This window comes from Siniperca chuatsi, linkage group LG3 (assembly GCF_020085105.1).
Source record: "Siniperca chuatsi isolate FFG_IHB_CAS linkage group LG3, ASM2008510v1, whole genome shotgun sequence".
NCBI classification, from domain to species: domain Eukaryota; kingdom Metazoa; phylum Chordata; class Actinopteri; order Centrarchiformes; family Sinipercidae; genus Siniperca; species Siniperca chuatsi.
The window spans coordinates 18400046-18426355 of record NC_058044.1 but is presented as its reverse complement, the minus strand read 5'-3'; the positions used below and the strand labels follow the sequence as shown (position 1 = coordinate 18426355).

Here is a 26310-nt window from a genome sequence, read left to right as displayed (position 1 = left end):
AGTGAAGAGGATGCAGAGGACAGGGTTAGATGGAGGCACATGATTCGCTGTGGCGACCCCTGAAAGGGAACAGCCGAAAGGAAAAGAAGAATAAAGCTAAGTTACAACTTGTCAGCCCTTTATAGAGTTGACCTTATTAGCTGGTAATACCAAAGTATCTGACAAAAGATAACAATGTTACACAATATTATTGGATCCTAAAATGAAGAGAGGACAGAATTGAAACTAGAGTCTTCTAAAAGGAAGGAACCTCTTAAGTGCTTTTTTCCAAGTGACTGCTACTTGCTTCACAGCTGGCTGATTTCTGATTGGTCAGTTTACGGAGTGCTGTTGGAAATCTGACAAATACAAAACCTGCAAATGCAATTTAATATAGAGAAGAACAATACAATACTCAATTTAAACAATTTTAAATGTAATTACTGATGTAAGGTACTAATAAAAACATTTTTAAAAAAAGGACTTTATTGATTTAAAAAAAAAAAATTTTAATCACTTCAGTGTACACTTCCAACACAACATTTTACATAAAGATGTAATCTGTAACAAAAGAATACTCATTCCGTGATCAAAAAGGAGCAGGGAGTAGAAAAATCTTATATTACAGTACGTGCCCCCTTCTCATAATAAATAGATAACATAAATGGTCAATACTTTCAACGACCTTTTAAGGCATGTACGCATATTAAAATACAAACATTGACAGAAGACTAAACATAAATGTTACTCATTAAGTACATATCGCCATAGTTATTTGATCTCTATACATTTTCTTAAACTGAATAATAGTTGAACGTTTTAAATCATTCCAGAGAATAAAACCACATTTTGACTCCACATACTGAAATAAACATCTGCTTTAATGTAGTACTTTTAAAATTAAATTTCCTTCTGTTATAGTCATCACCTGATCTTAACACAAATGACCTCCTTTCCTAGGATAAAACATGTGTTCAAGTATGGGCCTCTAAAATAATAAGGTATTACATTTGTAGAAACATCTAGTTATGATTTAAGTACTGCTGAATAAAGACCTTGAATGGCGCATTTGTTCTCTTTTTAATTACAGTGCCATGTTCCTGTCATTTTTTAGAAGCATTAAACCAATCATGTCAATGTTTTCATGGTGCTTTCTTTTTGTTCCTCATCAAACCCTTCAGTTACTCTAAAATCACTGCAGAGTGCGGCCTCTTGTGGCTTGTTCAAGCTGTTCAACCTATTAAGCTATTCAAGCTGTAGCACGCTTTGAATTATCTCAGCTGGCTGACTGAAGACCTGAATTTTCAACACCTGGTTCAGCTCACCGTGAACAAATAACGTGACATTTTTTATTTCAAATATATTTCTGTCGTCCAGATGTATGTGACCCTGGTGTTCCGGACCAAAGGGACCCGTCTGACCAAGCCCACCCTGTGCCTGGTACTGCTGTCTCTGGCCGTGCTGGTGGGGGTGATGAGGGTGACTGAACACAGAAACCACTGGAACGATGTCCTGGCTGGGTTTGTCACTGGTGGGGCCATCGCTGCCTTCCTGGTGAGAAGGAGAGGAGGGAGGGCAGGAGATATGGGGAGCGAAAACAGGGTGGAAGAAGAGATGGATGGAATTTCAGGGATCAAAAAAGGATGGAGGAGGAGGAGATAGTGGTAGATGGATGGAAACAGGTAGAAAAATAGGAGGAAAAGATACTGCCTTACAAAGACACCGAGCAGTAATTACAGAAGCAGTGAAGTTGACAAAAAATGGTTGAAAGGGTTTCAGGTTAGCCTGCAAACTGTGTAACTGATAGTAAGGTTGTAATGACTTCATTGAATGCCATGCTGATTATTTTACCCCCAATCGATGCCATAGAATAAGCTATATTATACTGAAAATACTATACTCTGCCTTTTCATCATCTCCATGGAAGGTGAGGGGGAAACACAGTATCTATAAACAAAATGTGTTCTTTCACCTTTCTTGTCCATTTTAACTAGTTTGTTTAGGAAAATTAACTTTATTTTGATTTACAGTCCATAGTTCATAGGGATTAAATATCTTAATAGTTTAACCACACCAAATCGCATAAATTTCACTAGAGTCAAAAGCTGAGATATCACTTAACGTTACAACTTCTCTGTAAGCTAGTTACCTTTAGCAGGAGTTTAGCTAGCTGTGTTTGCATGGTTGAATTTAGCTACTGCCTCTTTTAGTTATGTGGAATAACTGACTAATGATGTTGGTTAATTAAAATGGATATTTTTTCAATTACAGATAACAGCTAGAGAAATAGTCTGGTAGTCTATCTCACCAGCTAGCTTTAATTTGATGTACCCTAGCTCTCTTTGCTTTAGCTCTGTGACAGAGAGTGCAGAAAATGCAACAGCGGCTTTCAGAGCTCAGAGATTATCAAACCAAGGTGCAGTTGGTTGGTTTTTAGCTCCGTTTTGTAGTTACTGCTAATTTTACATGCTGTTTTCATGGAAATTGTACCTTTCTTTGACCAAAATTGCTTTTAACCCTTTCTCTCCCTCTCTCCCTCATCCATCTCTGTAGTGCAGTGGAGCAAATCTCTCCCCTCCTTTTTTCTTTTACCACTTTTCTCTGCTCTCCATCAGGTGTCATGTGTGATCAACAATTTCCAGCAAACCCAGATTGCAGTGCCGACTCCTCCACCTCCACAGCGTCCAGAGCCTCCCATGGGGCTGCCTCTCCTCAGCCTGCCCCGCGTGGAGAGTCCACTCGAAAAGTTAAGTGGCTTCCAGGTAAGGGATAGGGGAAATCATTCTGGAAGAACATAATTTAAATAGCTGAGATGATCAATAGACTGCACGTCCATGATGTATTTGTTTTTGACTGAAAGGTGTCTTTTGCTGAGGCAAATACTTGGACATTCATGGTCCACAGAGGATGAATCTTAATCTTGATCCCCTGACTTCCTCTAGTGCCACCATGAGGTTGACATTTGTGGTAATGAGTGAAATATCTCAACAACTATTGGGTGGATTGCCATAAAATTTGGTGCAGAAATTCATGTCCCCCTCAGGATGAATTGTTGTCACTTTGGTGATCCTAAAACTTTTAATCTATAGCACCATCATCAGATCAAAATTTTAATTTGTCCACTACTTTGGTTTATGACCTGTAAAACTAGTGACATTCCCATCAGCCTCAGCTGTATTTTGTGTTTAGTGATAATTAGAAAATGTTAGCAAGCTAACACACTTTACCATGTTCACCATCTTAGTTAACATTATACCTGCTAAACATCAGCATGTTAGCATTGTCATTGTGAGCATGTTAGTATGCTGATGTTAGCATTTAGCTAAAAGCACCACTGTGCTTAAGTACAGCCTCACAGAGCCGCTAGCATGGCTGTAGACTCTTAGTCTTGTTTTTAAATGTGTATGGGGCTATCTTTTACTCTTTTTTGTCCTCACTGTCAACCTTAGTTTTTTCCTTGTATCTGGATGTTTCCTAGATGCTCTTTCTGTCTGATATCTCTATTGGGTACACCCTATCTCTTGTCTAGACATCTTCATTTTGCATTCTTGTCTCTCGCTGTCTCAGTCAAGGTCAGGTTTTAACTTCCCTAAAGTTTTGAAATGTTTTATACTATTTTACTTCTCTCCTTCTCGACCTCTCCTAATCTTCTCTCTGTCCTTTTGATTCCTATTAGGCTCCAGGGCTACCGTATTCTGAGATCACATGACCATCAGCCAATCCCGTCCCCCGCCCCTCTCGATGTGCTCCTCCCCTCACGGCGTTGCCTCACCAGCGCAGTCTAGACCTGCCCACTGAGTGCCCCCTGCCCTGCCCTGCCCACCCTGAAGTACGACATCCTCTCCGACGAGTCAAATCCACACAGGTCTAATGGTCCACCAATCACAGGAGGCAGAACAGCAACACGTGCACATGGCGAGCATGGCTGAAACCTGTCATCCACTAAGGACCAATAGGAGATGGATACATGTCCTTCTGTCCTGTTCTGTCCTGTTTGTCCTCCAAGATGGCCTCCTTTTTCTTTCAGGTGTAAAAGACCGAATGAAAGATTCGCCAAAGCCAGAGCTGTTGAAGCAATACTGTGTCCTATTTCCTTGTCCTGTTTTCCACAAAGACCCAACAGTGACTCTTACGACTGTTGGCTGGTGATGACTTGATAAAACACTTTGATCAAATAAAAAAACTCAGCGGAGCTGAGGGTTTCTTAATGATCGAAGAAAATCCCAATCACTGGTGGATCGTCCTCAAAAGACCATTTTGCAACACTCAGGACAATACAATGGAAAAAAGACAAGATTAAAAACAAAGACCTTTATGTAATCAAAATGCAGGTACTGTCGAGTATTATGGTACAGATTTTTTTTTTCTGTCCTCAAAACTAATTAAGAGATGCTGTCAAAGAGGAAAGCACTTTTGTAAATTATAGCACAGATGAACCAATTTAGTGTTCAGTAAACTGTGTCGTATCTTATTTGTTTTGGGGGATATGGGTTTGATCTCTTGCTGTATATTGTGTGAAGTGACAGAAGAGATATTTATACACACTAGAGCTGTGCTTGTGATACCAGATTTGTTTTAGATCATCAGTTAATTCATCCCTGAAGTGAACTGAACTAGATTTCCATCAACTTTCAAAATATTTTTATCTACTTACTATTCAGGTGTGTGTTTATAAATGTCTATAGGTTCTACGTCCATGCTGTGAAGTATTTGTAAAGTTTTATCATTTGGCTTACTTTCCTATCCCCATGTGGAGTTCTTTGTTCGTGTTAGTTTGCATAAAAGTCTCACTTTCTCTTTCCCTAACCCCCTTTGACACATGTATCTAAATGTTAATGTGTTTGCTCCCTTTTCTTTCCAAAATGAATGTTTTATAAGAGTAGTGTGGCATCAGTTGTTGATGCTGTTTATCCATCTGTCCTGTTCAGTTATTACCACATTTTCCTGCTTCACTCCACCATCATTTCCTCAAACTGACTTTAGAAAACCAATGGCACAGACCAGTGTGTAATAGAGGTAAGACCTCTGAGTTTTGTATAGTTTTGTACAGTATATAGGTTTCTCTACACGGTATATACTACATTATCATTATGTTTAAATTGTGTGAACAATGTGAAGCTACCTGAAGCTGTCTTGTAGGAACATGAGTAGTAGCCTGATCTAAAGCAGGAATGTAGCGCAGTGGAGAAGTGTGTGAAATCTAACAGCATACAGCCGGTGTGTTTGGCTCACTACTTGCTTTGGTTCTGCTCAGTTCAAAAGGACACTGCAGGCAGGTTATACTAGTAGGAGAGTATGCAGTGGGTTATATAAAAAAGACATTGCTATGATTTTATTAAGCGTGTGTGTACGCGTATGTGTGTGTGCTTATTGGGATTTGTGTGTATGTTTATAATGAGCACATTGTATGGCAGCATAACTGTTAATTTGGCAATCTGTTTTCTTAAGTTAAACTGTCAAACGTAGCTGCTATAATTACACACTTGTGCTTATGTGTAACTTCAGGCCTTCAAAGGACCTCTGCCAAGGCGTCCTAACAATGCCTGTTATAGCAGAAGGTGCTCATTATAGCTCTGAGATTACTTACAGTAAAACTTTTCAGTCTGAATTTTTTGTAAACAACTGAAGAGGTAGAGAACACCATAACTGTCCAAATAATGTTATTTTCATGTTGAAATGTCTCTGTTTTGTATTTATTTACCAAAATAAATTGCAATTACCACACATTGCTGCCTGAATTACATTTTCCACTTGATTTGTTGTAATTCCTCACACACTTCAGTAAGGATATATTTTTGCTGTTATACCAGCTCCATTTGTTTAACGCTGTTACTTTGAATCATCAACATACAGAAGCCATGAACACTGTATGTGAAAGTATAAAGAGACATTTTGTGGGATATTTACCTGCGTTAAATTAAGCTTGACTATAAGTCCGACAAAGAGCAATAGGCCTTTTTCACAGTAGACATTTTGACTTGTCATAGTAGGTAAAACACAGGTGTTACTAATAACATTAAGTGTCCCAGTAAGCCGTGACAGTGTGACAGTGCGACAGCATGCACAATACCAGGACCCTGAAACTGAATCGTTCACTTTATCATTTACACCTGCGTTTTTCCTGCAGTAAAATGTCAAAAAGTCGTCCATGAAAAAGACCTACCGGTGCTGGAAGACCCATATACTGAAGATCTGTGTTGGGGCTTTGAAGAACTAAAACAGTGAAGCTGTGTCCCAATTTCATACTACTGTACAGTACATACTAAGTGTATACAATACACTCACAAATCAAGCAGATTTAGTGTGTATAATGACATTTTAGGTATAGTTAATTTAGTCGCTTTTCAAATGTAAAAACGCTAGAATCGGATTTGGGACACACTAATGGGAAAATACTGCCCCTTAGTGGTCATTACCCAGCTTCTTAGAGATGAAGTATAAATGTAAAACGTAGTTTGTATAATTAGTATGTATACTTTGGTCTGACTCTGTTGATTATGAAGGGAACACATTTGCAGTCAATTCTGTGATGGAAAGCTCATTTTATAAAAATGTACTATTACAACTTTCAGCATGACAGGAGATTGTGGAATTATTCCATGAAACCCTGCAGAGATGTGCCACCAGCTCGGTTCAAAAAGCTGTAGTTGGGTGCTGTGGACACAGGGTGGCAGTGTTTACCATGTCAACCTGAAGACAGGGGGAACCAAGAGAGAGGCTTTCAGAATTCATCAGTTTTAATGTTTATGAAATCAAATGGCACATTAAGAATGTAAAAATATGATAAAACAGAAAAGAGCATTTTAAAATGTTTTTTGCTTGAGACCTCAGCTGGCCCACATTAGGCATTAGTCATCAAGCTAATAAATGTAATGTAATGGCACAATGACTTCGAAATGTAGACACAGGCCATTTATCTCTCTCTCTCTCTCTCTCTCTTTCTCTCTCAATTGCCCCAATCTCTCCCCTTCTTTGTGTTCCTTTGAGTTTGTGTTTGTCAGTCTTGTTAACGACAAGGCGCACACACACACAAACAGAGGACTCTCTGCACTCTGTCGACAACATTATCTTTTCCGGAAATTGCTTCTCAAGCACAGCCGGAGCCCCATTAGAAAAGAAGAGCTCTACGCTGTAACCTTTTTAAAAAGCCATTAGTGATGCACCTGCTTCTCTCCCTCTTTCTCTCTCTGTTCCTATTTGTGTGTCCTATTTGTCTCTCTTGTTAACACTGACACACACACACATAGTTTATCCATCCTGATTGCCAGCTTCCCCGTTCCCAATCCTACAAACTGACTACTGAGCAGCACAAACATCCTTCCACTCCAATTAGAGTATGAATCACTGCCATTTTAAAGTTCTGCCTCAGAGTGCAAAACCACTCAATTTAATAATTTACGTGTGTTATTCTAATAGCTTGTGACTGTTGAATCAGTGTTTTGGACATGAGTAATTCTCTCTCAAAACTACACTGGGGCAACAAGGTATTTTAGAAAATGTCATGTCATGATTAGGTGGGGTTTACGCCATCAGCGATGAATGAGAAACTAATTTTGGTGATTCATGCAATGTTTGCCTAAATTTGAGGATATTGTTCAAATGAGCTTTTAATTATACATGCTGCTCCCACTTAAAGTGATGTCATAGTTATTTGATGCCTTAAACATTCAAAGCCATTATTCTGAGACAGAAGTGATTTGTATTTGCTTTGGTCACCACCACCACATTAACATCAGTTACTTTAAGTGCTGCAAAACCTAAATGAATGGGAGTGACATATGTAATGTGCATGACATAAACATGTATGCCAGCACATGGTAGATACTTATCTTTTCAGAAAAAAATATATTTGTGGAAGAACACAGGCTATTAAAGAAGAGGTCTGTTTACAGGTGTTGGGGGAGTATTATTGCATATTTGTAAAAGTTGTATAAAGCCTTATGTGGCTCCAGAGGGAGCTGCGTGAAATCTGATAAATCTGATAAATAAATAAGTAAGATGTCACTTGAGTCAGCATTGGTTGGGGCTGAAGACTACAAGTTTGAAAATTAAACAAATCTGGGGGTGTGGAGTTAGAAAGAAGTGATCTTATCAGACTTCTGTAGCCTGCTCCTCATCTCTCCTTGAGGCTAGCAGCAAGAAGCTATGTTAGCCGTTACTAGCAGAACACACCCGAATCTCCAAACAAACTGTCGGTGGTCTAGTTGCATTATGGGTAATGTAGGCGCCAAGTTTTGACAAGGAAGAACCTGTGATTTCCTGTGATGAGCTAAACTTGACACATTGACACATCCCTGACACATTGTCCGTCTGTTTGGCGTAATGCTCCTGACCGTGAGGTCATACACTATCTGGGGCTGAACCACTCTGTGTGTGTGTGTGAGAGAGAGAGTGAGAGAGAGTGTGAGGGAGAAAGAAAGAAATTCAGAGAAAAATAGTGAGTGTAAGCTATGTGAACTGAGAGAGATAAAGCGTATGTGGATGAGTGTGGTTTATCGCATCCCAAAACAAACCAGCAGCCCCTGGGTAATAAAAATGTACTATCTGTCATAGTAAATTACAAATATTGGTCTTCGCCTTGCTGCAGTCTCCTGATTATGCTCAATGGTCTGCCTCTGACAATTATGAAGCCATTAACACGGTTTGTGTGTGTGTGTGTGTGTGTGTGTGTGTGTGTGAGAGAGAGAGACACAGAGAAAGACTCTATGGCTGCTTATTTGAGGAAATATGCTTTCGTTTTTTATGGCCTTGAAGGCTCCAGTGCCTTACAGCATCAGCCTTGCGGGCTCTCAAATTTACATGTTTGCTGTCTGTCTGCTGTTCTGTCTCTGATCTCTCTGACCAAAATAAAGAGAGCAAAGAGAGGAAGAAGAGAAGAAATTGAGGAATATTAAAGATAAGTAATAGCAAAGACAAAAGCCAAATTTGCTCTTGTGTGGAGCTTGTGTGGATCATTACTGAGCATTCAACACTCACACATGCACTCACACACACACGTTTTGGGTTTCAAGGGGCAGCTCCTTTACAGGCCACCAGATGAGGAGAGGATTATAAAGGGCCTTACCACCAATCCCATCCAGCATGTCTGCTAAGGAAGACCATCAACCGGATACAGAGGTCCCAGGAGACTGGATTAGGAGTAGGAACACACACACACACACTCACCACAGGCGATGTAGAAACCTCTGTTAAGACCCTGCAGGGAACACCATTCAGGACATGCATTTCAGTCTATTATGATTTCAGCACTAATGACTGACAGAGCGCTGGCTTTGTCTAACATGATGTTCCTCTATTTCAGCATCTGATACACCTCAGTGTACTATTATTTATTTTATACGTATATTAATATACAAATATTAAACAGAATAAAAATTTATATAGTAAGAAAAGACAGATGCAAGAAAGAGGAGCATAAAAAACAGCAGAAAGGATTTAAAAAATTAGAAATCAAAGAGAGATTTAAAATGAATAACATTAACGGTAAATAAATGTAATGCTAAATATATTGCAGTACAGCAGCTCAGACAGCTGCTGGATTCTATAGTGTGCAGTGTTGTTTTGGGCAGCATTATATTACAACCACTATTGTGAGTCTATTATATTGTAATTACTTACTGTTGTGTCCACCTCTTGGACAAAATAATAGAAAAATGTTGCCACTATATACTATAGTGTCGTATTGTATTGATTTGCATTGTAAGTGTTTTTTGCTATTTTGTCCAAAAGCGTCTAACTTGTCCTCATGGTGTAAACAACACAATTCAGCAGCACTACAAACTGTGTCCATGGAGTTGAAGCAATCATTTACAACACTATAAGCCTCAAAAACCTAGTAGGCTTAGGTTATGTATTGCATGGCTCTTGCACAGGATTGCATTGCATTTTACAGGTCTGTCCACCATTATTAAGAATATTATAGAGAGACTGTAGGAGTCACAAAACACCATGGATGCACTATAAATGCAACATAAACCACCATATTTTAACATTTTATATTATGTTGTCACCCTAGGGACATAAAACCCGTCATAGAACAGTTAACTCTGCAGTGAGAAACACAAACACACTCTAAGTCACAAAACACCTAAAACAGACAGAATAAGCAAACCACAGATCCTAAAGATTTCGTCTCAAGGCCCCCATCTGACAAGATTTTTCCCGTAAGCTTCAGCAGTTCATAGTAAAGAAAAAAAGCGTACTATTTGTGCATTCATTATGCTAACCCCAGACTCTTTTACAAATTTTACTAGAGCCTACCGGGGCTCAATCATGGACCCGCTGAGGTTCCCGGACCCCAGCTTGGGAACCGCTGCACTATAGGGCATGCTCTTCGGCGTCAGGGCTGGATGGAGGCATGGACAAGAGAGAAAGAGAGAGGAGGAGGAGGAGGAGGAGGAGAGGAGAGGTGAGAGGTTGCAGCCGAGTTGCATGGGATGCTGCAGCATAGGCTCCATCGCTCCATCCCTCCCTCGGAGAGAATGGAAAAAACAAGGAGTGGTTATGTGATTCCCCACAAGCAGGAGGAGAAGCGCACAGGAGAGAAAGGAATAGCAGGGAGGGGAGGGGGGGCGTTTCCCTGCACAGTATAGCCTATTATCACACTTCAGCATGGATACAATGTATGGCATATGGAGCGGCTTCTTCAGGGGAGCTGACATAAAGGGTGGACATAGCGGTAAGTTGGATATTTTTCGCTGTTATTTACCATGAAAAGCGTTTTGGACACAGTTCACAGCGCGGCGTTGCTCTTGGTCCCATCACTTTACACTGTCCTGATATTTGGAGATATTTGTTGATAATCCCTAAAGTGAAGAAAACAAGACTTGTAGATTTAAGCTTTGGGAGCCGGTTTGTGGCACTGCATGGTATGGGATTGACGCCCGATCAATTTCTCGTTGGCACGCTTTAGGATTTGATAACTAAACAGGTTGGTCCCAGCAGCATCACTCCCAAGTTCCTATCAAATGACTTGATGTGAATTGCACCTGCACGCAGCTTAATATTTAACCAACAGCATGTCAGCGCGTCTTCCTCCTTTGTAGCCTGTTAGATACAAGATGGTTAAAATCTCTTTCACACTCCCTGCAAAGGGTTAAAGATTCAATCCACGCTTGCCACTCTGAACTGGGTTCTCCTTGTCAGTGGAAGCGGATGTATTTACAAACAAAGAAAGCTTAATATCCAAGCCTGTCACGTAGAAGACAGGTGCTGGCTATCTGCAATTGTACAGTGGTGTGTGGTTGTCTGGTTATCTGGGCTAGTAGGCCAACTGGAGCCTACATGCATTTAGGCCCAGCAAGATTAAGAAAACCAAAGTGTCTCTGTTAAGTTTGTCACTAAAAGTTTGGCCAAAAGGCAGAAAGGGTAGTTTCTTATTCTGCACTCCAGGCTGAATTTGTTGTAGTAGCCATCATTGGATTATTTATTTATTTTTTAGTCTGGGTAGTGACTATTCGACTCCACACTGCCAAAATGACTGGAAAGATTTGCTGTTGCAGGCATAAGCATAAACATCCTCATAACAGCGCCTTTAGTTCCAAGCAATTAAGCAGTAATGTGCACGCAGCAGCCCAGCGTCCGCTCAGTCTCTGTCTCCATCTCAAGCCTGTCTTGTCTTTGCCTCTGGCACAGCCACTTGTGATTCTGCATCCTATCTGAAACGCCAGGTACATTAAAGGATTGATAAGTCTGTTGCGTCAGACATTAATGTAAAACACAGACCGATTGTCTTTCATTAGACCCTCCAGCTGGAGCCAGTCCACTTTAAATCAAGTCAATTCAGGAAATGGATTTTCTTATAAATGCAAACCAGATGTCTTTCACTGTGAAATAAAGTTCTCATCCAGGTTATATGGCTATTATTGGAGATAAAGGTATGGTTGTAAATATATGGATGCAGGGTCAGTTTACATGAATGTAAAACTGAGGAGACAAAAAAAGGCCTGGTCCATACATTCAAAACTGCTTCTGCAGGCACACCCATTGTATGTAAGAGTCATTCTCTCATAGCTTAGCCCCCGCACATACAACTAAAACTACTCCGAAGCATGTCTTCAAATTAGACAGAGACATTCCAGTGACACCGAGCAGACACAGACCGGTCCTGTGTAGTGAAGAGGGCAGCAGCAGGGTGTATTTTTACACCAGATCTCTGACACCTACGTACATCTCTTCACAGCTCTTGGTGAGAACAGAAGAAACGTCCACTTGAGTTGTCATCATCAGCAGCCCAGACATGGACAGTTGGGATGGAGGAAGAGGCGAGGAGAGAGGAATAGAGGAGTATAGGTAATGAGGGAGACGAGTGTCAAGATCTTCTCGACGTGATGGCTCCAGCTAGATTTGGCATTTCCCTTGCAATGATGGTGGGTTAGGATGTAGACCATCACAGGTGTGAGCGAGGCAAACGGATTGTTAGTGGTAAATGGGAACTTTCCGCAAGTGTCAGGTCTCATGGTGTGCAGCTTTGATAGGTGAAGGGCTACAGAGAGGAGACGGATGTATGGTTTATGCAAGCTGAACTGAGGGTGACAAAGTAGGGGAGAGAGGGGTAAAAGGGTAAACACAGGGCAAGGGCGGGGAAAGATGACAGAGGGGTCACAGTGATTACAGAGGAAAGGTTAAGGGGGGAAGTGAGAAGACGTGAGAAAAGAGAAAGAGAGTCAAGTCATGTTTGTGAACTAGCCTGAGTTTTCCAGGGGGAGCTGTCTGTGGTGCTGATGCAACCCCCCAGTCTCCCCCACCTCCCCTTTTCCCAATGACTCTCCTCTCTTGTTCTCTCCTTCTCAGCTGTTGATTGACAACTACTGTGTCTCTAATTGGCAAGTGTGGATATGGAAGAGCCAGGATTATTCTCCATGGGACAGGCCAAGGAGAAGAGAAAGAGTGTGTGTGTGTGTTGGGGGGGGGGGTCTTCCAACAATAAGTGAGAGAGGAGAGGAGACAGAGACAGGTAGATGAAGATAGATGGGGAACTGGAATGGAAAAAGGAATGAAGGAAGGCATGAGGTGAGGAGGAGGGGATGGAGATGAGGGCTGAACATCTGTTTGGTAATCAGTCTCTCCCCTCAGTGCAGTGTAACACGCACTGACACCTATTTGATAATTGGTGAGCCTGCCCTCTCCCTCAGCGCTTGGCTAAATGGTTGCTTGATAACAGGGAGAGCAAAGGGACTAGCTGTTGGCAGTGCAATCTGTTTACTTGGTGCAGCTCAGGTAAAGATGCATAGCGGGCTGCCTGTGTGTGTATATTCCTACATGTGTGTGAGTGGCGTATTGCGTAAAGCTCACAATCGGCTTATTAGACTAACAATGTGCTCAAGATGTGACTTGAAGCGTGCGTGAAATGTGCATTATGACCTCGGAGAAATGCTGCTGCATTGTTATTCAAGGATAAATATGATCTGTTTTGTCTTTCTTACCCTAGGTGCTGTCCTTTAAAGATTTGCCTCCACAAAGACCTCCTCCCTCCACAGTGCAATTGTATTCAGAGTGCAGGAGCTGAAGGGATGCACACAGAAAAGGAGAATGAGCTCCAGAGCTGAGAGGAGAGAGAAAGGAATGGAGGGGAGGAGGTGGGCCTCTTTGCTCCGGTCTCGACCACGGGTATTCTTGGGTTGATAATACAGATGTGGATGTTATTGCTTGAGAATACGCGTAGTCGAGTGGAAGCTTTATCATCTACTGTGGACCAAAAGCAGAACTCTATTCACAGTACAATGGCAGAGACCAGGCAGACACATATAAATGTATAGCCAAGCTGAGGAGGTGACACAGACATGGGGTGGTTTTTAATTAAGCACCCAGAGGTGACTTTTTATGGGAAAAGGCTTATTTTGTTCAATCAGAAAGGTTTTTAAATAGAACACAATCAGCGCTAGCCAAATCAAATCCAGCCACTGAAAAGGTTTTATCATCTTAGGTTTATCAACCATGTCACTCTTTACACCTGTGGAGGAAATTAGTTTGTTTCGCTGGCCAGATTCAGCCTCTCCTGCAGAGGCGCTGGTAGGGGAGACCATGCCACTAAGCTAAACCCCCGGGCATTAGTTCAGGGAGCTTAACACAAAAGTCTTCATACTCAGACGTTAAATCCAAACCTTCTTGATTACTTACCCTTGTCAGTCAGTCATGCACACAAGTGAGCCTATAATCTTATCAATTGATGAGTGTCTTTCACAGCCCTTCACACTCTGTGCCAAACATTTTCAAATTTGAAGTTTGCAAAATCTGTGCCATTTCTGTGGGTCCTCGGACGTAAATGACTGCGATGCCATGGGATGTTACATTATAACTGTGCACAACCATCATCCTACTGCACTACCAACTACTCTTTCGCTCCTATTTTTGACTCCCCGGCTCATGCTAAAAATGTGTGAGAGTTTGATGCCTGTAGCAGCAACAGGAGACAGTAACACATGAGGACATGTCAAGGCTTGCACCCGTTGCTGACATTTCAGCATTCGGCTCAGCTGACTGGCTGTCATGATGGAGACTCAGACCCCCCTCACACACACACACACACATAAACTGCATGAAGGTTCAACATGATCTACATGCCAGTTGGGAAATAGGGGATTGATGGATCTTATGGAAACAAGCACACAGATAGATCCCCATATATATGCATGCACACACATTGCAGCCAGGTTCACTGGGTCCATGTGCCAGTGGGGAAATAAGGGATTGATTGATTTTATGGGTAACTATTTTTAGTCAGAATGATGGATGTTTATGTCTTTTATTGATCAAGCTGAAGTGTGGGTCTGAAGAATTCTTGGACGTCAAGGCACGCTGATTAATCAGGTAGCAAAGGTGTTGGAATAAAACATCCTGAATTACATTTTTGGTACATTAGCGTTATTGCTAAGTATTATAAATTAGAAAATCAACATTTCATTGCAAATTCAGCATTATATTAGCATCTGTTTGCAAATGTGCCCATGATGAATTACACTCGTATCATTTACTATTCTGTGATTTCTTACTAGGCTACTGCATAAGCAACTCTCTTATTTATTAGCACAATATGCAATTATAATTCATACGAATTTCACACTGATGTTGTGTAAACTTGTTGACTGGGCAAAGCTGTTTCTGCGGTTTTGTGTGTATTTGTGTATACGTGTGTGTGTGCTTCTAAGCAACAAAATGACTATTGTGAGCACAGCTCCAGGTGCCTAGCAACCGAATCGCTCTGTTTCCTTGGCAACAGTTGCCTTGCACTCACTGTGTGGGTGATTGGCAGCCTTGACAACGGAGACGGAGTGACACTTGACCTCGCGTGCTGAATGGGAGAGGAGAAAGAAGGAGTGAGAAATAGAAGAGAGGGGGAGGGAGTGGGAGGGGACGTGCAGAGACAGATGAGAGACTAAGTGATAATCATTCTCCATTGTAATCATCCTCCAGCATGTTTCATAAGGCGTCGGCAATACCTCTCCAGCTGGGGTCCATCATCAAACACAATACACAGTGCAGTGTGCGCATGCACGGACACACTCTTCCTGGGTGGAGAGCCCAGGCAGGCACTCCACATCTAATCTATTATCACTCAGCCCTGCCTGGTGCACAGTCTTGCTATACTGTGTCTTCTTTCATTTGTGATCTGCTACATCCTGTGCTTTGTGGGGATGAATGGATACTGGACTCCTAAAAATGTGTCACGGTCACAGATGCCACTGGAGAGTAGATCAGAAGCTGTGCACAGAGACATTTTACTTTGAAACTGGCACTGCCAGTGTCTTTGACACCTTTGAATTTAAGTGCTGTAATTATTAAAATGTGTTTTTGGTGGTTCTCCATCCATTCACCATCTGAGGGTATCGCATTGTCCTAGGTTGTCTTTCAATCAAAACGCATGTTCTTCAATGTTGACTACACCTGTGTATAATGATAAACCAAAACTGGAACAGTACAAACTCAAATAAAAACCCACATTTGGAGGTTGAGTCTGTTCTTTCACCTCATTCAACTTTTACTGTTAAATCTATTTTATACTCAACTCAAACAAAGGCATAGCAATTTCAGCGTATTATCCCAGGACTGACACCCGTAAGAGTATTTGTGGATATGATTTTTTAAAACCATTTTCTTTATTAAATCTCAATTTCTTTGACAGTTCATCTAATCCCAACTGTAACTGTTTTCCCTCCATTTGTCACCAGCTGCTGGTGCTCAGTGCTGTACAGGATGTTAATGTCCTGTAAGATCTAATCCCTACCTTTGGTTTGATGTTCCTTCATAAAAATAAAAAAATAAGCCTATTACATTCAACTAAACCAAATCAAGGTCAGACAACCACATCTTTATCACAAGAAAGAATGAAAAAATCCAGAGAGTTTTTCATTCTTTTGCATTCTTTGTGTAACAAATCAAACATCTGCTGCATTGTACAGTTAATTTACTTCTTTATACAATAAAATGAAAACCAACCAACACTTACTGGTATCAAAGTCTTATTGCTCCTTTATTTCCAAGATCACAATTATCAAATTCATAACGTTTAAAAAACAGCTTGCTTGTATGCTGACGGCTGTTGCATGGGAGAATAAACACCCAAAATTAACGCTCGATTTCAGAATAAAAATCACACTATTCGTTACATATGCATTTCATAACAAACATAATTTGTACTTCTTGAAAATGTTTATTTCTTGAACATGTAAGCAAAAAACATACAATCAACTGAAAAACTGAATGACTTAAGAACAATTCAACACTTTTGAACTTAGCAGCTAAGCATAAATCTTACACATTTTCATTCCTCTCTCCAGTGGAATGACCTAATATTGTGACACGACTGTCTTTAAGAGGATGAGGAGAGCTGTGGGTAATTATTACTGTGAACACAACCTGTAACTTCAAGCCTGAACTGTGTTAACATTCAACCCAAGAAGAAGTTCACTCCAACCTACATTTTGTTAAATCTGGCAGTGCAGCCTACCTGGAAATTAACCTCTCCAACTACAGTAGGTCCTGTTGCTATTGTCACAGTGTATGATACAGTGTGCGGAAAACTTGTGGAAAATGCACCAACTCACTGTTCTCAAACTGTTTGTCAAGATCCACATATTCACACGTCTCTTTGTCATCGTGCTAACCAAAAAGATCTTACTTTTTTCACATCAAAATGCTAAGATGGGAGCCCCTTCTCTTACACTACAGGCCTGGACTTGTCTACACTGCATCTAAAAGGATATTTGAAACCCATCCAAAAAGAAAACAAATATTGAAAACAGAAAGTCCCGCTCAATGTGTAAAGATAAATCAGGTCACACTGCAAATAACAAATTATGTAATAAATCTCAATAGTCAGAACTAGAGTCAGGAACGCTTTAGAGCCGCTTTGTGCTGAATACCTCATAAGTGAAACTACTGTTCACACAGCTGTAAATCTCAAGTGACCATATGGAAACCTGAGAATAATAAAAGTTTCGTAAATGTCCTGTGGCCAGCTTGATCGCAACGGGCCCCCAGGACCAGCAGCCACATCCTCATTCCATTTCTGAAAGACATCCAGCTCCATGAGGGCTACTGATTGGCTGCTTCACAGGCATCTATCCAATCACTGTACACGTCAACTGGCTCTGACAGATCTGCAGAGCAACGGATTAAGGATAAAGGGAATTTTGTTGCTTAAGAGTTGTTTCTATTAGTGCAGGATAATATGAACTTTGGAAATCAATACAGAAGTGAAAACAAAATGTGAACGTTTGCCAGAAAAGTATCTGTTTGAGCAGTAATCGTCTAGTAGTAGCCACATTCTGAATTTATATATAAATGTATCAGACGTAAGTTGATTACTGTTATTTTCAGAAAGCCAAAGTCCTGCTCCTTTTTCAAGCTACATTATTTCCCACTATCCTCCATAAAACAATGTATTTCTTTCATACGTCTCTCTTAAAATGCTGAAACTAGTCAAATTTGAGTGCAGCATCAATTTAATAAAAACTATTATTTTGTATATTTATGAATCAAACAGTAATACCTCCAATGAGCAGCAGGCAATACATTTTTTTCTCTTTGTTTCAGCCCTCCTTTCAGACAAAAAAAAAAATGGGGTTCTCACACCTAGAAAATGAGCTTTTTAAACAGGGTAGGTCCATATTAAAACACAGACTTGGTGTTTCAGTATGTACAGGGAAAACTGAGCTTTTGAAAAACAATTACATAAGTCTGCCAGTGAGGGCCGGGGGCTGTGTGGCGTAAAGTTAAGAACTTTCCGTCGCCTCTAGCTGAACACACAGCACAGCTGCTCTCAATAACCTGTATTTATGGTGATTTTGTTAGGTAGTATTTTTGAGCTGCAATTATATCACTATTCAATACTTATTTAGGTGTCAAACAAGAGAAACAGAAAAATATGTAAATAAAATGAAAACAACTAAACTTGGAATTCCGCTGTATTACAACACAGTATAGGTGATCGCAGAGAGCAGGAGGAGAATGAATGGAGGTGTAATAAGCGGACACTCAGCAGAGACTGGCTGTGTCTGTAGCTGTTTGTTGTATAAATGACAAAAAAAAAAAAAAAAGAGCTGGAGAAGTTCAAACCCTGGTTGCTTTCTCACCTCCACAGCTGGCCTATCATGGCGTGAAGTGAGTGTTAATTTCAGTTGCGGAAGGTTAGCTAGGATCGGCTCCAGCCCCCCGTGACCCCCTAAGGATAAGCGGTACTGGCTGACCTCCGGAGAAGGAGAACTATAGATAAAAGACTGTCACTTCCCTGGGACATACTGGGCATTTAATGTGAAAATCTGATTTCTCTGTGCACTTTATTGCTTGGCTCCTCGTGTTGTTAGCAAACACTTAGCACTTTGTATGATGTAGAATACCCATGTATAATAATGTATTGAAGTATTTATGTTGTGCTTTTGTATTGAACTTGTTGAAACCTAATAAAGATTTATAATTTTCAAAAAAGATAATCGGTATAGATAATGGATGGATGTTTAACTACTATTATCGAGACCAAGTACAAACTCTCACACCAAAAGCTAATAAAATAATTATTTGTTATAATGTGGAGGTGTTCACACTGTTCTGCGGTTCTGTCATTGTAATTTTGTCAATGTATGAGAAAGAGACAGTGGTGATGTTATCTAAAACTCGTGTGTGAATAAGGATACAGGTAATTGGAGTCTGGAACTCCTCCAAGCAGACTGTGCATGATATTATCCCAGTATTTCTGCTTCTCTCCCTGTCGACAGAAAAAGCAAAACAGTTGGCAACAATCACGAATCAAACTTGAAGCAGTTGTCTTGGGATAGGTAGTTGGTGAAATTTTAAGTACATTTTGACATCACATGACTTCTCGTGGTTGCAGAACGGACAGGTGAACTGGGAGTCCAAATCTCCCGTCATTTTCTTCTTCGGAGGGGGCTTTCTTTTGGACTTGCGGCGACCCATTGCACGTAAAATGAATCAAGTCTGTGTGAGAAAGAGACAAAAACCAGGCAGCTTCAACAAGGAGAACATATCAGATGGGTGAATACCACCAAAGAGAAAATATATGAGAATACTTGACTAGAAAACAACTCTAGTCAGCAGCTGCTACACCATATTGTTGGCAACCAAAGTTAGCAGGCTAACGTTAGCATGTTTGTTGTTGATCTCCAGTAATTGTTACATAAATCGCCTTACGGTAAAAAAAGACCACTTAAATGGACTTTAAAACATCTTTGATGATTCCTTGACTACCAGTAGCCATTAAACATATCGTGATTGTTAAATGTTATCTAGTAAAAGTTGAATCTTGTTTACCTTTAGTTGTAGAAATTACACGTTGCGGTTATAAGGAAAAGACTTCCACAAGACCCGGCACCGGCAACTGTTCGCGTTAAATGATTGGAGCGACGGGGGAGCGCTTCACGGCCGGTCATTGGCTCTCTGACATGTCAGTTAAGTTGAATGACAGTGACGACACAACGTCTGACACAGCCTATTCCCGCGTGGTGGCGACAGAAGCTCTCAGGTTAGGCGTGTTGCCTAAAAATACTCTTTTATATTTCGACATGCCCTCCGACGTGCTGGAAATGTTAAGTTGTTAACTCGTTATACATCTCGGCAGTTAGCTTGGTTTAAATGGCGTTTGTGTCGTAGCCTGTCTTCTTTCCTGAGTGTTTGGTGTCGATATGTATAATAACGTTACAAATCACCAACACCGTTAATCATTGTCATTGTAAAACGAGACAACACTGGTTCAACAAAGTTAGTTTAACTAAATGTCGTTTTTGTCATGCTTTATTAGCTTGGTTAACCAATTAAGTGAGCTATTCTGCTCAGCGCTAATTAAACCAGTGCAATCAGCCAATATGTCCTGCATTGAAAATCTTAATTCAAATGTCATAAGTATTAGCATGAAAATATACTTAAAGTACCAAAAGTAAAAGTACTCATGCAGAATGGCCCATAATAATAATATATATTATTATTAGTTTTATGATTATTGATGCATTAATGTGTAAGCATTACTTATGTTGCAGCTGGTAAAGGTGGAGTTTTTGAACTACTTTATGTACTGCGGGGTGGCTTAATCCTTATAAATACATCTTCATTTATTAGTTTTATTTTGTATTAACAATGTGACTTTTCAAAGTAGCAAGTAACTAAAGCTGTCAAAATAAATGTAGTGGAGTGAACATTTTTACAATATTTGCCTCCAAAATGTTGTAGAGTAGAAGTATAAAGTAGCATAAAATGGAAACACTCCATGGTAGAAGAACCTCAAAATTGTACTTAAGTACATTGGTAAATGTAAAATGAGTTAATGTACTTAGTTACATTCCACCACTGGAAAAGAAAATGAATCATATGTTGCTAAATGCTTAAATACACAATTTATTAACTGTATTTTGTTGGACATGATTATAACATTCATAGAGGTTTCATGCAGAGTTATAGGCGTTCTGTATTTGATGTACATGACATTAAAGCTCCAAATAATGATTATTTTCATCATCGACAAATCTGCTGATTATTTTGTCGATTCGGTTAATCGTCTATGAAATGTCAGAAAATGGTGACAAATGCCCATTATGATTTCCCAAAGTGACGTCTTCAAACAGAATACAACACAAAGATATTACATTTACAAGACAAAACTTAAAAAAAACAAACATTTAATGATCATATATAAAGATTAGAAAGTTTGCACTACACTACATGTTTGGTTCTTAAACATTATTTTGTTATGTAGTAAACGTCAGTGATGTGGACAGTGAAGGTGGTCGGTCTGGGTGTAGTGGCCCTCTCTCTTGGTCTGGAGCTGTTTGGTTGGCTCCTCCGTCGCCTCAGGCCTGCTGGAAGAACCCTCAATGAAGTCCTCTTCTTTCCCTCAGAGATGGCCTGTGTGGAGCACATCTTCACTCCTTCTTCACCATAGTAAGTGAAACATAATCACTGTCTTGCGTAAAAGGAAGCTATATAGGATTTTCTCTGTATCACTGTCAAGTGTGTTGTGATAATGGCCACTAATACAAAAATCCACAGCCCCTAGATGCTTTCAGTAAGTGGATTTAGTCCCCACAATTACCATTCCTCATCCCAATCGTTTTTCACTGAACAGGACTATTCTTTTATCTACTGAATAAGTCTTTCACATAAAATTAGACCTAGAAAACCAAATTTTTCTGTTTGAAAATTATGAACAAGACCATTGGGGTTATTTGCATTTTTGCCTGCTTGAAAACTGACAACTGACTTAACAGCATTTCTTGCTATATAGAGCTATTGTAACCTGACAAATTGGTTTCCTCACTTTCTGGACAACCTGGGTGAGAGGTGGAATATATAAACAGAAAACAGCATGGAGGATATTTAGTATACCCTATGAAAGATCAGCAGATGATACAATAAGTAGACAGAATCTTATTTTCTCTTGTTTTCTGCTCTCCAGTTCCTGTTTCTGCTCGTTGCCTCATGGTGTAGACACCTCTTTCTCCCGTCTTCTCCAACGCATCCTGTCTACTTCCTCTTCTCTGGACTTGTGTGTCTTTGCCTTTTCCAACATGGACCTGAGCAGGGCTGTACTTGCGCTGCATAGCAGGGGCGTCACCATCCGAGTCCTCACTGACAAGGACTATGCTGCCATCACTGGCTCCCAGATAGGGGTCCTCCGCAAGGCCGGTGAGGGAAACAGATCTGTTTATTATTTAAATCAATGTCAATCAAGTATATGTCTTCATGCTGCATGACTTTAACAGTCACTGTTACAAAGCATCTTTATGCCAAATTAAAAATATTACAAATACATGCCCAGGGGGACATATTTAGCCCTTTATATAGATATTATTTGTTAAAAAGGTCACCGCAACCTCTGTGGGGTCATTGTTATGGACAAATTTCACTTGAAATACAGGAAGGAGGACTCTGGTCTTAACAAAAGGTGCTCACACTGTGTTCTCGGACTACCAGTGTCATTGTCAATAGGTCTCACAGGGTTCCTTAGTGGTGAATAGAGAGATGAACTGTCTGGGTGAATGGAGGTTGCCACTACAAGCCCTCCTATGAGTCAGAATAATAATGGTCTGAAACCTCTGTGTCACGTGTCAGACTCACCCTGTCTCACTCAATTACTGCCACTGCATATGTTTAAGTAAGAATTAAGTAAGTAGGAAATTGGCAACCAGACAGCAAATTTCATTAGGCAAAGTGTTTCTAAGTGTGTGTGTATATGTTGACTGCAAACCTCATGAGAACCTCTTTGGCGCAAAGGACAATCAGCTCCTCTTTTCAAACTGTATCTGTTATGTTTTGTCATTGTCTGCAGAAACCTTTTATCCTCAAAAAGCTGAACGTGACTGGCACCTAAGCACAGTGCTTTGTTTGCTGTCACTGGTTGGGGTAGTCCAGAGTTTGCTTTTCATAAGGGAGATATTCATTGATGTGCGCAGAGAAATGATCGTAAAGGGACATCTTCTGGACCGTCTGTGTCCTGGGGTCAAAACTGGAAAGACAAGGTAGACTTTATTATCCCACAAAGGGAAATTCATGTGGTCATACGCGTCTCAGTAAGAACACAGAGGCGCACTATACATGCACTAACAAACACACACACACACTCACACACACACACACAACAAAATATAATTGCAAGTTGTATTTATTTTTTTCCATTGTTTTTCTTCACTTTGAGCTGAAACTATTTTTAAAAGTCAAAAAGGTATTTACACAGAGCAATTAGGGGATTCAAGGGGACACGCTCCTTGGGAGAGAAATGCTCAGAAAACACATTTCTGGTCATTGTTTTTCACTTTTTCAAGGGGCATGCACTTAACCTTTCCAGCGAGAATTTGCATATTTAATCTCTCTCTGAGTTTAGTCTGCAGTCCAATCTAAAAATTAGTAGTCTACAGTGTGATGCAAACTGAAATCAAATAAAGTAATGCTTCTGTCTAAGATAATTTCCGTTCTACACATCTGAAGAGAAACTGTTTATGTACAAAATATTTTTAAAAAACCCATTTAGTATTCGTACCAGATTCCATATTAGAACCAATGTTATCATTTTTAATTATTTTACTTGGTTTATGTAAAATATTTAGTAAACAAAATTTTATTTTTTAAGTTTCAATACACAACAATAAGAGTAAATTCACATCTTTTGGGGTTTCAGAAGCTGATAGCAGTTTCAGTAAAAAATGACTTAATTTATAGCGTGTCATGTTATTTTGTTGCAAAAGAAAAAATATGTGAGAAATCATACAAGTGAAATATATATAAAGACCTAGATTTAAAATTGTCAGATTTGATAGCTCTTTCTCAGGTTTTGTGTTGCACAATTTTACCATTTTTTTTTATCCACAGGGATTTTTTTCTGCTCATGCTGGATAAGAGAAAGAAATTATTATGATTTTATTGAGAGGATGAAAATGAAAAAAGGTCATATGACCTTAAATGTTAAGTGTTGAGTGTTGTACACTTTTGATGAAATGGTGTGGCAGTGGGGTTGAATACTCTATGTAGATAAAGTGCAGAGGTTCAAATGCTTTTAGATTTGTTCTACATATATTGTATATTACAGGTATTACAGGTCAGGTCAGCACTGTCCACCTAGAAACTCTTCTATTAGTGTTTCAGTCTTAGAGGAGCTCCTAGGACAAAAGAGCAGGAATATTTATTCCTAATCTTTACATACTTTTGAACACCAACATTCTCCTTTATGCATTCACACTCAACACCTTATGTAGTATTTAACATCTCCATATTCTCATTGATATTATTTGTGCACAGCCCAGAATTACATAGCAGATACTGGAGACGATAAGAGAGAAGATTGCACTTTATTATTTTTAAGGAGATTGTTGTGCAGCAGTTGCAGTACAAAGTAGGAAGGAGTGCAAATATAGAGAGTGCAAATATAAACAAAATAAACAAAATCTAAGAATAAAAGATTATCAGTAATGTGCAAAAACCAAATGTGCACAGTCTCAGATATGTAAACAGATTAACGGTAAGGTGCAAATCCAAAATATACACTATGTCAAATTATACACAGGGTAACGGTAAGGATCACAGATATGTGTATATTTAAGAAGTGGCATATAGCTGTGTATGTACAATATCAGATCTGAGTACCGGTAAGTGTATATGGTTATGTTCAATCATTAAGCCATGCTATTTCACAATCTTTCTCGTAGTGTCCCACTATTGCACATTAGACTCAACACATCTATAAGGCATTGAAGAATATTCTCCTCCCCCCTCTCCGTCTGCCCTCTGCTCCGCAGGGATCTGTGTGCGCTGCGATGTGGCCTCTGTGTACATGCATCACAAGTTTGCAGTGGTGGATGGCCGACTGCTCATCACCGGCTCCCTCAACTGGACGCTGACAGCAGTGCAGTGCAACATGGAGAACATCCTCGTCACTGAGGAGCCAGACCTGGTGCAACCATTCATCAAGGAGTTCAACAGGTTGTGGGTGCGCAATGATCCGGCCCGATACCACCGCTCAAGTGACCAAAAACCTGCACACGTTACCACTAGAACCTATAACTAATTAGCCATGATGAATATTGAGTCAGAGCTCATGAACCTTTGAGTTAGACGGTATGCATGTAAAATCTGTTCAGTCAGCTTGGCCACAAAATGTCTACAGAATTTTATCTTTTATTGTTTCTTGTTATGTAGAGCTGTGGACGTGTGTTTACGTTACAATGACAATGTTACCGTTCAAGGTGATGGGAGTTTATTTTAATTATGTATCAGAAAACTCATCTAATTTTGAATGACACTGTCATGTCATGTGATTTACAAGGCTGAGTCTGCAGTTAAGAGTTCCTGTTTGATTCTGTTTTTTCTTATATGCTTCTGTTTACAGAAACAGTGGCCTTTAGCAGTGCTGTTTGGCACAGGCCTAAGATGTGGATAATATCCACAACAAAGAGTTGGTCTAGTTCTGAAGAGAATACCTCTGTTTGTGTTAGGTGTTTAATTCAAGTTTATGTTTTTTATTTTGTGTCACAGGTTGACATTACGCAATTACAGTTGCTTATTTCAAAGATCTCCACAGATCAAATTAATCTTCTTTCTTTATGGTCATTATATAATCGATAATCTATTACATGATACATTCACCCTTCAGAACTAAAGGGATTATTTAGTCAGGAATTTGAGTTTAATACCTTTATTTAAAAGCCAATCCTTTGGGTATAACTGTAAATTACACTGGCTGTAAATCCAGTGTATTGTTTAGGGTGTGCTGCTGCGGTCTCAGGGCCTATGTTTTGCCATGCGCCATTAAAAACCCTCTTTCACACTGCAGTTTTGGCAGGTCTGTTGCATCATTGCCCTGCAGCTGAAGTTTTTCTCTTGCTCCAACATGATTTACTCTTAAATTCACAGAAAAGCCTTATAGCACAAATACATGCTGCTATTCTCAATGCTTAACAATACCTTCCTTTTAGGTTTGCAATGGCAAGTAGAGCTCATCTGGTTTGGACATGATTAATGTGCCTTGTGGTGCATGACTCCCCTGCATTGCTCAACAGTCAGGCCGATGCTTGTTGATAAAGGCCAGAACTGGTTTGTCAGACTGAAAACTTATAATATTTCAGCAGTTTACATCTTGAAGTTCAGCGTACTAAATAGGAATGTTAGACTTTAAGAATCAGCTGCTATATTTTATCCACGGTATGTAAAGTAACCAGTTTAACTGAGGTCATGAGTTTGGATGCGTTACTAGTGCGTAACGCCTGCGCCATTCAACAAACACTACAGCCAGCAGGGCCGCCTGAAGTTTACTATTGAAGCTGCGTCAGGTAGCCTGCGAGGGACAGAATAACACCGGAAATGTGGCGATTTAACCTTCAAATTAAATGTGTCAATGTA

General features: G+C 40.0%; 3 protein-coding genes across 6 annotated transcripts in view; 2 read left to right on the top strand and 1 right to left on the bottom strand.

Moving 5' to 3' along the window:
• LOC122872898 (phospholipid phosphatase-related protein type 5-like) overlaps positions 1-5705 on the top strand; it is a 51164-nt gene extending 45459 nt beyond the window's left edge. For 2 of the 3 annotated variants that reach the window (XM_044188988.1, XM_044188987.1), the window contains 3 exons: positions 1357-1533; positions 2595-2725; positions 3656-5705. In XM_044188988.1, coding sequence (XP_044044923.1) covers positions 1357-1533; positions 2595-2725; positions 3656-3764 — 417 coding nt within the window. In that variant the 3' untranslated portion in view covers positions 3765-5705. Of the gene's footprint in view, positions 1-1356; positions 1534-2594; positions 2742-3655 lie in introns of all 3 variants that reach the window. The other variant, XM_044188989.1, reaches the window with a different exon arrangement.
• Positions 5706-16423: 10718 nt separating this feature from the next.
• Positions 16424-19881, bottom strand: LOC122872897 (transcription elongation factor 1 homolog). Of its 2 annotated transcripts, none has more exons than XM_044188985.1 (4): positions 19744-19881; positions 19274-19410; positions 19110-19180; positions 16424-17576 (listed from the first exon to the last, which is right to left on the bottom strand). In XM_044188985.1, the coding sequence occupies exons 2-4, from the start codon at positions 19387-19389 to the stop codon at positions 17512-17514; spliced, it is 252 nt and encodes an 83-aa protein (XP_044044920.1). In that variant the 5' UTR covers positions 19390-19410; positions 19744-19881; the 3' UTR covers positions 16424-17511. The 2 variants fall into 2 exon arrangements, with proteins under 2 accessions (XP_044044920.1, XP_044044921.1); XM_044188986.1 differs by lacking the exon at positions 19744-19881 and adding an exon at positions 19624-19727.
• Positions 19821-25743, top strand: pld6 (phospholipase D family, member 6). Its single transcript, XM_044188982.1, has 4 exons — positions 19821-19954; positions 21179-21363; positions 21878-22107; positions 24711-25743. The coding sequence occupies exons 2-4, from the start codon at positions 21191-21193 to the stop codon at positions 24977-24979; spliced, it is 672 nt and encodes a 223-aa protein (XP_044044917.1). The 5' UTR covers positions 19821-19954; positions 21179-21190; the 3' UTR covers positions 24980-25743.
• The last annotated feature ends 567 nt before the right edge of the window (positions 25744-26310 follow it).